The sequence below is a fragment of the Labrus mixtus genome, chromosome 20 (genome assembly GCF_963584025.1).
Source record: "Labrus mixtus chromosome 20, fLabMix1.1, whole genome shotgun sequence".
Classification (NCBI taxonomy): domain Eukaryota; kingdom Metazoa; phylum Chordata; class Actinopteri; order Labriformes; family Labridae; genus Labrus; species Labrus mixtus.
Genome location: NC_083631.1, coordinates 24,196,355 through 24,208,854, shown reverse-complemented (window position 1 = coordinate 24,208,854; position 12,500 = coordinate 24,196,355). Strand labels below are relative to the sequence as shown.

General features: G+C 46.8%; 3 protein-coding genes and 1 long non-coding RNA gene across 9 annotated transcripts in view; 2 read left to right on the top strand and 2 right to left on the bottom strand.

The window, feature by feature from the left end:
- The first annotated feature begins 108 nt into the window (after positions 1-108).
- LOC132954475 (uncharacterized) lies at positions 109-8,649 on the top strand. Its single transcript, XM_061027029.1, has 12 exons — positions 109-633; positions 939-1,079; positions 2,076-2,194; positions 2,445-2,616; positions 2,697-2,815; positions 3,552-4,919; positions 5,007-5,546; positions 5,757-5,976; positions 6,078-6,170; positions 6,587-6,672; positions 7,177-7,242; positions 8,560-8,649. The coding sequence occupies exons 1-11, from the start codon at positions 171-173 to the stop codon at positions 7,222-7,224; spliced, it is 3,369 nt and encodes a 1,122-aa protein (XP_060883012.1). The 5' UTR covers positions 109-170; the 3' UTR covers positions 7,225-7,242; positions 8,560-8,649.
- A 330-nt stretch (positions 8,650-8,979) lies between these two features.
- The window catches only part of zgc:65811 (uncharacterized protein LOC393524 homolog), an 8,028-nt gene continuing 4,507 nt past the window's right edge, over positions 8,980-12,500 (bottom strand). The window contains exons 4-9 of one of the 3 annotated variants that reach the window (XM_061027218.1): positions 12,376-12,450; positions 12,188-12,289; positions 11,521-11,610; positions 11,351-11,434; positions 10,252-10,496; positions 8,980-9,119 (exon numbers count right to left, since the gene is read on the bottom strand). In XM_061027218.1, coding sequence (XP_060883201.1) covers positions 10,281-10,496; positions 11,351-11,434; positions 11,521-11,610; positions 12,188-12,289; positions 12,376-12,450 — 567 coding nt within the window. In that variant the 3' untranslated portion in view covers positions 8,980-9,119; positions 10,252-10,280. Of the gene's footprint in view, positions 9,120-10,142; positions 10,497-11,350; positions 11,435-11,520; positions 11,611-12,187; positions 12,290-12,375; positions 12,451-12,500 lie in introns of those variants that run through there. The other 2 variants (XM_061027219.1, XM_061027217.1) reach the window with 2 other exon arrangements.
- On the bottom strand, positions 9,231-10,247 carry LOC132954617 (cell division protein ZipA-like). 2 transcript variants are annotated; one of them, XM_061027224.1, is made up of 4 exons: positions 10,137-10,247; positions 9,924-9,954; positions 9,458-9,614; positions 9,231-9,408 (listed from the first exon to the last, which is right to left on the bottom strand). In XM_061027224.1, the coding sequence occupies exons 1-4, from the start codon at positions 10,236-10,238 to the stop codon at positions 9,231-9,233; spliced, it is 468 nt and encodes a 155-aa protein (XP_060883207.1). In that variant the 5' UTR covers positions 10,239-10,247. The 2 variants fall into 2 exon arrangements, with proteins under 2 accessions (XP_060883207.1, XP_060883208.1); XM_061027225.1 differs by lacking the exon at positions 10,137-10,247 and having other exon boundaries at positions 9,924-10,032.
- LOC132954620 (uncharacterized) lies at positions 9,568-10,275 on the top strand. Of its 3 annotated transcripts, none has more exons than XR_009665794.1 (4): positions 9,575-9,643; positions 9,743-9,783; positions 9,924-9,954; positions 10,137-10,275. It is a non-coding gene; the product is annotated as an uncharacterized LOC132954620 (long non-coding RNA). The 3 variants fall into 3 exon arrangements; XR_009665792.1 differs by having other exon boundaries at positions 9,578-9,654; positions 9,735-9,783; XR_009665793.1 differs by lacking the exon at positions 9,743-9,783 and having other exon boundaries at positions 9,568-9,643.

Here is a 12,500-nt window from a genome sequence, read left to right as displayed (position 1 = left end):
ATAATTGTGTTGAAGTCGCGTTTGGCTGGTTTGACTGCGGTGTAATTAAGTCTAATTATCCCTGAACAGGTGTTTCGGTGTTTCATCAGGAAGTGTATAAAAGCTGTGCAGCCGTGTCCTCTGTCCTCTGTCACAGTGTTTTAGTGCGCACAGAGAAACTCTTACTAACAATGCATTTAAAACAAACAGGATACTGTGTCGGTTTCCTTCTCGTTTATACCTTCATTACAATGATTTCACTTACAGGAGGCAGGTGTGCTGCTCATTTCTCACAACCTCAATCTCATTTAGCTTTTCATGATGACGAGAGCAACGATTTAACAGCAAGAGGCCTCAGAAAGCTGCTGAGCTTCAACTCCAGGCAGAAAGAAGAAAAAAACAGAGACGTGACAGAGACTGAAAGCGCAAGAAGAAGAAGGACATTTAAACCCACCATGAGCAACAAAAGCTCCAGAAAGAGGGACACGGTGCAGCGAACTGAAGGGAGGTGGAGGTTTTCTTCATCTGAACCTCCACATGAAGGCTGCAGCGAGGGCAACATCCAGACCACCACCCGCGGAAAGTTCACCATCACGGGTCAACTGGAAGCAAACATCCCCAACACAGGCTACCAGTCTGATTCTGCTGTTTCATGTGAGCTCTGTTAACTTCCTTTTCTTCACAGAATCCCCCCCCCCTTTTCTCTCAATAATGATGCTTTCTGTCAGTTAACCCACACAATACTAAATACCCTCTCTGCTAAGGTGTTTCATGGAGTGATTCGGACTCTTAAATATTACCTTTTGTACTTGAAATAAAAAAAAACAGAGCACCAAAGTGTCATGTTGTTTAAAATGTGTTTTTGTATCTTTAACTGAAGCTGCTGCTTTGAAGGACAAAGACCCAGCAGATCAGACACCTTTTCCTGTGAGCTGTTAGATGGTTTGTTTGCTTTCTAGTCCAGTCTCAGGTTGTCCAGCAGAGGGTTAAAGGTCATCAGATGAGCTGGCTGAGCCTGCAGCCTGAGGTGGAGTGTGGAGAGGAGGCGATGACGCTGACTGTGAGGAGGAGACGAGCTGCACAGCTGCTGCTGGACCGAGGTAACACCACAACTCTTCCTGTAACAAAAGAATCCTGCTAATCTGAGGTAGTAACTCTGTGCAGAGGACAGGCCCGCCATTTAAACAAGCCTCAAAAAAGTTTACTGATCTTCTTCTTCAGGGGTCAGTTTGTGTCTAAATCCATACATTCATGTTGATAGGCAACTTTTCAGTCATTATTCTTTATATAAACTAAACAACTGTCTTTAAAGGAGCAGTATGTAACTCTGACCTCTAGTGTTTAAAATGGGTACTGCAGTCCAAATTCTAAACATCATAGAGAGCTGTCTCCCCCCCCCTCCTCTCTAGAGTCCATGCTCACACAGGTCACCATGTGGTGGACTCTGAAGCTTCAGTGTTTATCCAGCTCTGCATGGGTCTGTAAACCTTTCTGTGTTCTAACCTCTCTCCATTTTTCAAAAGCATCTCCAATATTGATCCTAGTTTGAGCACGTTTCTGCTCGTGGAGCTTATTAGAAACATGCAGAGGCTTTTTAGGTCGGGTACAATCACTTCTATCTGAACCACTTCTCTTGACCGCTTCCATCGCTGCAACACCTGTTGACCTGATAACTGCTCTCATATCTGACAAACCGAGGGGTGTCCAAAACGGCCGTGTGGGGGCGTGTCTTAAAAGCGCCTACCTCTCTGGTCCAAACAAATCCAGAGCATTCAGAATCTAAAGTTAGAAGGAGGACATACTGGCTGCTGCATTGTTGTCAGAGAAGCCAGCACTTCAACATGTTTCCTTAATGATCAGATAGTAAGATACCTTTATCATCTCACTCTCTACACAGCTCACTGATTGGACCTTTAAGTTTTTTTTATTGTTTGCTTTGTGTTGGATAGCTCAGATGATTTTAATGTTGAGGTTTACTCTTCATATTTATTACTTTTCTTTTGAAGTTATTTATTGATTTTTATGTCATCAAATGACACTTTAGACCGTTTATGTCTTAATGAGATTTAAGTCGTGGTGTTGTTTTTGTGTCTCAGATAACGAGTCGCCCGTGCCGCTGACCCAGCTGCCCCCTCAGTGTGGTTACTCCGTCCAGGCCTCGTGGAAAGATCTCCGTCTGATGGCTCAGTACAACGCCTGCCACGTCATACAGGAGGTACAGAGACATAAATTATCACATAAACCGACTTCCTTGTTCTACTTAAGGGTGACTTTCTGAGTTTCAGATCATTTAGTTTTTTCAGCTTTTTTTTTCTTTCTGATTTCCACCAAATATTAAGACTCCTGCTTTGACTGTTCAGGTATCAAGTTTTTTAAGGGTTGAGTTTCCCCGTCCTGTGCTGAAGCAAAATCACAACAGTCCTAAAAAAAAAAAAAAGACTGAATAAAATGTAAATGTTTTGTAGGACGACCACTTCGTGTTGCCTCTGCTGTGGAGAGGGACTCCGGTCAGGGTGTCGTGCCCCTCCCCTCAAATGGAGCCAGAGGCCGCAGCTCCGTCCTCGCTCTGCTGCTCCCCCTACAGCCTGACAGTCAAACTGCAGGGAGTGACTGACACTTGGGAGCTGAGAGTAGATGGTAAAAATCACACAGTACTTTTTTAATAACTCTGTGATGATGCTCTGTCTCTGTGTGACCTCTGATGTGTTTCCTGTCAGTCAGAGGAGAGTGGACTCCTTTAGTGACGCTAGTCGAGCAGTGCGGCTACACTGTGGAGAGACACGATGCTGAGGTCATCATCACCGCTCCATATGTTACATGTGGAATCACTGTCAAGGTAGGATTCAGAATATGAAGGAGACGACTCAATCACATTATCATGTTGTTACGGTTTTAGTGGGCAAGACTTTTAATATAATCTTTCTTTGTTTTCTGGGGTGCCAGCCGGGCTGTCCCTGGTCATATGTTGTTTCGTTTATTATTTAAAGTCACAACACTTATTGAAGAAGAAAAAAAACAACACAAAGGATGTAAAAGTATTAAACTGAACCACCTTATAAATAATAAGAATATAACAAACTGCCACACAGCTTCACTTCAATAAATCATTTTTGTATTAGGTAACAGAAAAACACAAAATATTAACAGCAACTCTGATCAAAACAAAATATTTTCAGTCCCTCTCTCTTCCAGTGGTAAAACAATCAACAAAAATGATCCTTTTCCAGGCCCTTAATGTTAAGTTTAAAAAGTGAGTCTTTCTGGGTCAAAAAGAAATAATAGTCTGTTCAGTTCAAAAACAACAGCCAGGTCAGAGAGCCGTAGTCAGCGGTCTGTGAATTGAACCGGCTGTACTTAAGTCCCTGTAGCACACTAAAGTACACAGGGCGTCCACCAGATGTGTGTGTGTTGCATATCATCTAATTCTCCTCTTAAAGTCCAATATCAATTTTTTTTCTTTCTGTAAATTAATCAAATTGCAAGCTGCAAACATGGAATGAAAATCATGTTGCATGTTAAATACTGACTCCGTCTTTTCCTAAACATCCTGACAGAGCCAGTCTTTCTTTCAGGATGGAAAACACACCATTTCTCTTCAGATCAGAGGGAAGACGTTCACTCTGGCCTGCCCCGTCTCTCCCACGTTGACCCCGCAGCAGGCAGAGCCATGGGCTCCACCTTTCTACCTGGCCCCGCCTTTCTACCCCCACCCGAGATACCACCACACATATCCTCCTCATGGTGCCAGAAACCCTCCCACTCCTGAGCCCACACTCAGCCCACAGGCTCCGCCTCCCGATGACCATCAGGCTCTCTACTCTGACACGCCTCCTTTAAGGGATTATTATAACCGTTTTGGTGTCCATGTTTCTCCACCAGCTGCAGACCGTGAGGAGGACTCCGATAAGGAGGACTCCGATAAGGAGCATCCAGATCTGCAGCAGGAGCAAGAAAAGCAGCCAGAGATGCACCCTGCTGCACGCTCTGCCTCCTCAGAAACTCCTCAAGCTGAAGCTCCTCCCATGCAGCAGCACGCCTTCAGTCAGTACTACCACTACTTCCACCACCCTAAAATCCCTCTTACAGGCCAACCTAAAGTCCCCGATCCTGGACCTGAGGTGCCAAAACAACCATCTGATCATAATTTATCCCTGAGCGTCGAGCTGTCTGAGGCTCCCTCTTCTCCTTCACCTCCTCCAGGAAGTCCTGAATTCACTCATAAAACCCCCGAACATGAAACCGCTCATCCTCCTCTTCCTCCACCGCCGTATCCGGACCACTACTTCTATTACTTTCCACAAACTGACCGAGGCGAGGCCGAAAAATCGTCTCTTCTCAATCCAAAAATAGACGATCAAAACTCAGAATCGGGCATTTTTCCTGCTGATAACTTAAAGGTAGACGACTTGGATCCTCGGACCATCGACTTAGATCTTCAGTCTGACGACTTGGATCCTCGGACCATCGACTTAGATCTTCAGTCTGACGACTTGGATCCTCGGACCATCGACTTAGATCTTCAGTCTGACGACTTGGATCCTCGGACCATCGACTTAGATCTTCAGTCTGACGACTTGACCGATGACTTGGATCCTCAGACCATCGACTTAGATCTTCAGTCTGACGACTTGGATCCTCAGACCGACGACTTAGATCTTCAGACCGACGACTTCACTCCTCAGACCATCGACTTAGATCTTCAGACCGACGACTTGACCGATGACTTGGATCCTCAGAACGACGACTTGGATCCTCAGACCGACGACTTGGATCCTCAGACCGACGACTTGGATCCTCAGACCGACGACTTGGATCTTCAGACCGACGACTTGACTCCTCAGACCATCGACTTAGATCTTCAGACCGACGACTTAGATCTTCAGACCGACGACTTAGATCTTCAGACCAACGACTTGACTCCTCAGACCATCGACTTAGATCTTCAGACCGACGACTTAGATCTTCAGACCGACGACTTGACCGACGACTTGGATCCTCGGACTGACGACTTGGATCCTCAGACCGACGACTTGACCGACGACTTGGATCCTCGGACCATCGACTTGGATCCTCAGACCGACGACTTGACCGACGACTTGGATCCTCGGACTGACGACTTGGATCCTCAGACCGACGACTTGGCCGACAAATTGGATCCTCAGACCGACAAGTCGCACTCGGATGAAATTATTAACTTTGGAAATAAACGCGCAGAACGGAGTAAAACTCCACTTTTACCTGCAGAAGAATATGATGTAAAAGAAGTAGAGGTAGCCCCCGACCCCCGCAGTTACCCCGCTACATCGTCATCATCCAGCCACCACCCCCCCTTTTATCCATTCTACCTCCACTCTGATTACTTCAACCACTCGTATTCTGGAGCCGAGAGTTCGCTCAGCGATCACGATCGAGAATCGCCAGCTTCATCCGAACAAGATTTAGCCCCCCTGCTTCAAGCTACCTCCTCTCCACCACACCGTCTACCCTGTCAGACCCCTACCCCACCCACAGAACCAATGCATGATGTTCAAAAGGTCCACCCTCATCCTTACTACTCCAACCACCACCTCTACAATCAGCCAGAAGTGTCTTCAGACGACCAGGAGCATCACGCTGCAGGATCTCCGCCTTCAGCGGGTCGCTCGTTTCCTCTGGGAGAGGCAGATTTTCCCAGCATGCAGCAGCCATTGCATCCCCTTTATTCCCATGATCTCAATCAGCAGCATGCAATGCAAATGTCAAACGTCCACCTACATCCTTACTACTCCAACCACCACCTCTACGATCAGCTAGGAGTCTCTGCAGACGACCAGGAGCATCACCCTGCAGGATCTCTGCCTCCGTCGCACTCCGACTACAGCGGGATGGATCGCTTGTTTCCTCGTGCACAGGCAGGATCTCCCAGCATGCATCAGCAGTTGCGTACCCTTTATTCCCATTATATCAATCAGCAGCATCCTGATGAAGAAGATGAGGGTCAAGATGGTGAAATCAAAGGTAAATACTTAAGGTCAGGTTGCAGCTGTGACTCTGAAGACACCTGTATGAAAATATTCAGTCATCTTAACCAATGATCTCTTCTGTGTGTTTTCTCTCAGACCCTTTCGAAGTTGACTCGTACGCTCCCTCCACCTCACCCTGTGGTCACATGTCATACATCGACTGTTTGTACTCAGAGCTCCTCAAAACATGTGTGTGAAGTTTCTTGTTCTAAATCCACTCTGATCCTGTATTTGATCATGTCTATAAACCCCTCTATTTCAGCCCTGCTCAGAACAGGCTGTTTCTGTGTCTGTACCTTTAAATATGTAAATGAGCTGTGTCTGACCACGCCCCCTCTCTGGAAGGGCTTGGGTGTACTCGGTCTTTCTCGCGCCATGTCCTATTGTTTACGGTGAGAAGGCAGACTCAGAGGGCAGAACAAACACCTAGCTGTGGGCGTGTCACCCACCTGGGGGAGGGGCTACTGTCCTTTGTGATGTCATGAAGGGAAAATCTCCAAACAGCCTGTTTGAGCACACATTTTGAGTCATTCATCTTTTTGTTTTCATATATTTCTTCATTAGGCTTTAGTTTTAACCTTTGTTCTGTTTGTGTGAGCCCTCAGACTGCTCATGGCGACCCTATGTCATCTTTATGGTGCCTGACTTTGCGATGGAGCACACAGCGGCGTCTCCTGGTGACCCCTCAGAGGTCAGTGATGTGGAGTCTAACTCAGAAGGTTCATTGAGCGGCCTTCAGCTACAAAGCAGCCAGTGTACCAAACCAAATTCCAACGATTGGAAATCCAATCGTTGCAACTTCAGGGATATCGACCTGTCCTCTGAGGGAGCGTGATGGTCTACCATTAGTGCCCCGTTCCACCTTTCCACCCCCCCATATCCTCCTCATGGAGCCAAACCCCTCCCACTCCTGAGCCCTCTGCTCCTGAGCCCACAGCCTCTGCCTCCGCAGGACCATCAGGCTCTGGCCTCCCTGTGCAACCTGATAGGCTGGCTTTGCCCCCTCTCCTGATTGGTCACTGTTGTCACCATCACTCGTGCTTCCTGCGTGGACAGATCGATGTCCCTGAAGTCTTACTGACTCTGTTACACCGTGACCTTTCATTGAGCAGTGTGTTGATGAAGCGTAGACTGAGCTCACGCTTGTTTTCGCTCCTGACTGTTTTAAAAAATGTTGTGAACTTTCTTCCAGCAGGTGGTTGATCAGACAGGTGAACATCTGTTTGAAGCTCATGATGCCTGATGAGAACTCTCCGATCAGGTATGGCACGATTAGTTCAAGGACATGTTGGTTGAACTTTTCTTGTTTATATAAAGACAAAATGACGCCCAGTGAAGGAACCTCGGCTTAAGACAAACTCCTCCTACGTCATTGTTCACATACTGCTCGATGTACAACGCATTACTGGAGGATTCCTCTAGAGCAGGGGTGGGAAACTGGCGGCCCCCCATCAACCCTCAACGTGGCCCTAAGGTCAATTTTTACATATCAATTAATTGGAAACATCTGCCATGAAAACCAGAAATATGTCCATAATATTATTTGATCACAGGTATATGTTGAGTTAAATTTGAGACATCATTTGGCCCCCTGGCAGTGAGAATTAAAAGATTTATATGCAATTTTATTTTTTGATCCAGCAGATGTCGCCCTTGAGCACCAGCATGAAACCAAAACAACTCTCGCTGCATTGTTGTGTTAGCATGCTAATGCTAGCGATCTTTATTCTGCTCGTATCTTCACACTGCATGTAAATTTACCTGAAATGAGCGTGATCTAGAAACACAGTTAAGCAGTGAGTACAGTATGTTATTCTTCTTTTCTCTAGTCCCTCAATTAAACAACTTTTATACACGAGGGGAGGAGTCAGCCGGCCGTCCGGGCGATGTAAACAAAGTGAAGATAGGACTCTGAAAACATCACAGACAGTGGGACTCGGGTGTTACACCCATTGTAGACAGTCATGACTCACAGAGTTATTTTCAGAGGAGATACTTGATTTATATATTTAAGTGTGAAAAATCGCATATAAAGACTTTAAATGAATGTTGGCGTTGCTGCTCTAGAGGGAGCACTACATTAATCTGACAGAGGTCGAGATGATCTGTCGCTGGCTAGTTTGGCATGCATGAGGAAAATGCTGCTTTCAAAATCATGCTAGTTTTGGTAAATTACCAACTCTGACTTTAAGTTTGAGTCATGGATCATTAAAAGACCTCACTCAGAATACAACACCAGTACATGATTTACTTGCACATAGTTCTGTGTGTATATATTTATTTCTCGTTTACTGCACATAGTTCTCTTTACATCTGTTAGTCCGATCACTGTCCACTTATATCTACTCTTTTATATTTTGTATTTTAAGCTTTAAGTTGTATTTAAATTGACACTTTATATTTTCGGTTTAAAATGATTCATCTACCGGCACTCTTTACTGCTCGGTGTGCCTTTGAATCGCCCCCTGGGGACAAGTATTTTTTTAAAATTGATATTTCTGCTACACGGGGCTCAGAGGTAAAACCTGATCCCCGCTCCTTCCTGTCATCACGGTGCTCACCTCTCTTCTCTTCACAGGTCTCACTCCTCCTGACGAGACGGGGAAGAAAAACTCTTCAGCTGCTCTCGTTTTTGTTTTGATTGAAATAAAGAACGGAGTAACAAAAACACCCATGAAACGTTTCTTTAAAGAAAGTTGACCTTTATTAACAGATCAGTGCAAAGCAGACAAACAACATGAAGAATGATTTTCAGTTTGTTTGAACACGCCGCGTTTCCCTCGATGTCGAGCCGATAATCAGCCCGTCAGGTTAGAAATGATTGAGTAAATGTGTCATTACAAGCAGCAAACGTGATTCTACTCGACTGTTTCCCGTCTTCACAGCCGGTCCGCTCATCAACACAGCGTGACGATAAAGGACGGGGAAAAAAAAAAGTTTTTAAAAACATTTTAAACTGTAAAGCGGGGACATCAGTGGTTCACTATCCTGTCAAGTTTTCTGGTTGAACCTGACGACTCGTGAAGAGTGACCTCCTCCTCCTCGCCCTCAGTACACGGCCCCGTAGGACGCTTTGACCTCCTCCTGCACCGTGCGGAGCTGCTTCAGGAGGACGATGGAGCACACCAGAGCGATGACCTGCCGTGTGAAGAGAGAGGGGGGGGGGGAGGGGGAGGAAGAGCTGCATCACCTCCAGGATCAACCACAGCCGCTGAATGAAAGCGTGCACTAAGATCCAACAGATCAGAACTACAGAGAGAAAAATGTGTTTTTAGAAAGATCCAACCCTTTAAGATCCCCACAGGGGGGCACCAAGACCCTCACAATCTGAGAGACCCCCGTGTGTGTTGGGGTCTTTAGGGTCGTGTAAGGGATTTTATAGTGGTGTTGGGGTCTTAAGGGCACTTTAGGGTCGTGTTGGGGTCTTTAGGGTCTTGTTGAGGTCTTTAGGGTCTTGTTGAGGTCTTTAGGGTCTTGTTGGGGTCTTTAGGGTCGTGTTGGGGTCTTGAGGGTCTTGTTGGGGTCTTGTTGGGGTCTTAAGGGTCGTGTTGGGGTCTTTACGGTCGTGTTGGGGTCTTGAGGGTCTTGGTGAGGTCTTTAGGGTCGTGTTGAGGTCTTTAGGGTCGTGTTGGGGTCTTGAGGGTCATGTTGAGGTCTTTAGGGTCTTGTTGGGGTCGTGTTGGGGTCTTTAGGGTCTTGGTGAGGTCTTTAGGGTCTTGTTGGGGTCTTTGGGGTCTTGAGGGTCATGTTGAGGTCTTTAGGGTCTTGTTGGGGTCTTTAGGGTCTTGGTGAGGTCTTTGGGGTCTTGAGGGTCATGTTGAGGTCTTTAGGGTCTTGTTGGGGTCGTGTTGGGGTCTTTCGGGTCGTGTTGGGGTCTTTAGGGTCTTGGTGAGGTCTTTAGGGTCTTGTTGGGGTCTTTGGGGTCTTGAGGGTCATGTTGAGGTCTTGTTGGGGTCTTTAGGGTCGTGTTGGGGTCTTTAGGGTCTTGGTGAGGTCTTTGGGGTCTTGAGGGTCTTGTTGGGGTCTTTCGGGTCATGTTGGGGTCTTGGTGAGGTCTTTAGGGTCTTGTTGGGGTCTTTCGGGTCATGTTGGGGTCTTGGTGAGGTCTTTAGGGTCTTGTTGGGGTCTTTCGGGTCATGTTGGGGTCTTGGTGAGGTCTTTAGGGTCTTGTTGGGGTCTTTCAGGTTGGATCTTTCCTTCACAGAAAGCAGGACCCTCCATCCATGCAGAGAGAAGCTGAACACATGAACGCGTCATGGCGTGCTCTTACAGACTAAGATCAGGACAGAGGGGAGAGGACTAAGCCTGAGTCAGAGAAGCCACAGTGAGGGGGGTGAAGACCACGGGCTCCTGGTCGGGGTCGGGGTACGAGACGGAGAAAAAGTCCTGCTGCTGTGAGGGTGGAGGGTTAGCCAGCTGCACGGGAGAGGACTGAGTCAGGATGATGTACTGAGAGGTGGAGGAGGTCTGAGTGATCTTTGATCTGAGAGTGGAGCTGCAAATCAGAGCTACGACCTTCATGACCCCGAAGAGAAACAGAAGAAGAAGAAGAAGAAGAACATTAAAGAGAGGCGGAGGGAGGAGAGTTAGTGAGGACACACATTACAACATGGACTAACACATGAACAACAAAACAGACTTCAGATCAGACGCAGAGTCCCTGCAGGGTCGGGCGTGGTTCTCAAAAACGTTCTGGTGAATCAAGGCGACGCTGGTGAACGTTTGATTATCTGATGAGAGCAGTCGAACGCCACGTCCCGTTCACCAGAGCGACCACGCCCCCATTCGGCTGAATACGACCCCTGAGAAAGTGTTTCTATATAACTCCTCTGATCAGTGTGGGCTCGTTTGTCGGTCATTCAGCGGCGTCTTTTTAAAGATACTGTTGCCAAGGAGACAACACTCACGTGCAGCGCTTTAATTCTCAAACGCTTAAAGCGCTTTCGAGGACACAGCCAGCGCAAAAAAAAAAAAAAACACCAGGTGAGGTGGACAAAAGGTTATCTCTTCCATTTACTGCCATTCATTCAGAAAGGGGGCGGAGCCTGCATCGTTTGGACAGAGTACTCTGATTGGTTGCTTGCCTCAACAGGAAGGTTGGTTATCAGTAAAGGAAGCTCCTCTGATACCTCTGAGAATAGAGATGCTAGTTTCAGTTTGTCCGTTAACAAATCGACTTCACTGTTAATCCTTTTCAGCTTCTTCAAACAGCTAACAGGCTAACAGCTAACAGGCTAACATGCTAAAGCAGTGTCGTGTTGAACACTGAGTTTCCTCCTCTGCTCCGGCTGGTGTCCGTTTGTCTGTCGGCTCTTTCACATGTTTTCTCAAAGTGTAGAAATGTGCAGCGTGTTGGAACAGTTTCCTACCAGCAGGGATCCAGTTCCCACAAAGATCCCGAGCATCAGCGGAGCTTGACTGTCGAACTGTGAGCTGATGACCTGAGGACAGTTCTGCAGGACGGAGAGGACAAACTGTTAGTGACTCGTCACAAAGATACCGAGTCTTTTTTCTTAACGGGACAAATGCATCGACCTACAGGCATGATGAGGTGCTCGGTGGTGGAGGCTGGTTTGGGGCACTTCAGAGTCTCGACCAGCGGGACCCCCGTCACTCCACAGCAGTGAAGCTACGAGAGAGGAGGACATTAAAGGGACAGTTCAGGGTTTTTGAAGAGGGGTCGTTTGAGGCATCAGAGAAGATTTCTTAAAGTCTTTATACGTATATCAAACTTAAATGTATAAATCAAGTATCTCCTCTGAAAATAACTCTGTGAGTCATGACTGTCTACAATGGGTGTAACACCCGAGTCCCACTGTCTGTGATGTTTTCAGAGTTTTCAGAGTCCTATCTTCACTTTGTTTACATCGTCCGGACGGCCGGCTGACTCCTCCCCTCGTGTATAAAAGTTGTTTAATTGAGGGACTAGAGAAAAGAAGAATAACATACTGTACTCACTGCTTAACTGTGTTTCTAGATCACGCTCATTTCAGGTCAATTTACATGCAGTGTGAAGATACGAGCAGAATAAAGATCGCTAGCATTAGCTTTTAAAATCAACCGTGCCAAAAAAAAAAGCAGACGAAGCCTGAGTGATTCTGATCCTGCAGGGGGCGCTGGAGTCCCATCGACGGCGGTTCATCAAGTCCAGAACACTTTAGCATTAAACTTCTCTGATTGTCAAACTGAGAAGAGTTTGTTGTTACCATCTCTTGGATGAACGTGAGAGTCACTCGGATGACGGGGTCTCCGTTGGTCACGTACAGAGCGTACAGGCTGCTGTAAAACTCTGCGATACGCTGCCCGACCTGAACATCAAAGAAACACAAAACGTCACCGACTGGAGGAAGAATCCTGTCTGATCAGATTTCATCAGTTCTTCATTCCGGCTCACCTCGACTCTCTGGGTGTAAGTGATCACTCCGATCCCGATAGCAGCTATGGCCAGAAGAGTCAGAAGAACATTGAACTGAAAGGACCACACACACACACACACACACACACACACACCTGGTTAGA

Coding starts and splice junctions, on each gene's coding strand:
- LOC132954475 (XM_061027029.1), top strand. CDS start 171: ATGCATTTAAAACAAACAGGATACTGTGTCGGTTTCCTTCTCGTTTAT. Junction 634..938: donor GTCTGATTCTGCTGTTTCAT/GTGAGCTCTGTT, acceptor TTTGCTTTCTAG/TCCAGTCTCAGGTTGTCCAG. Junction 1,080..2,075: donor ACAGCTGCTGCTGGACCGAG/GTAACACCACAA, acceptor TTTGTGTCTCAG/ATAACGAGTCGCCCGTGCCG.
- LOC132954617 (XM_061027224.1), bottom strand. CDS start 10,238: ATGACGCGTTCATGTGTTCAGCTTCTCTCTGCATGGATGGAGGGTCCT. Junction 9,955..10,136: donor CCCAACAAGACCCTAAAGAC/CTCACCAAGACC, acceptor GACCCTAAAGAC/CCCAACACGACCCTAAAGAC. Junction 9,409..9,457: donor ACGACCCTAAAGACCCCAAC/AAGACCCTAAAG, acceptor AACAAGACCCTA/AAGACCCCAACACGACCCTA.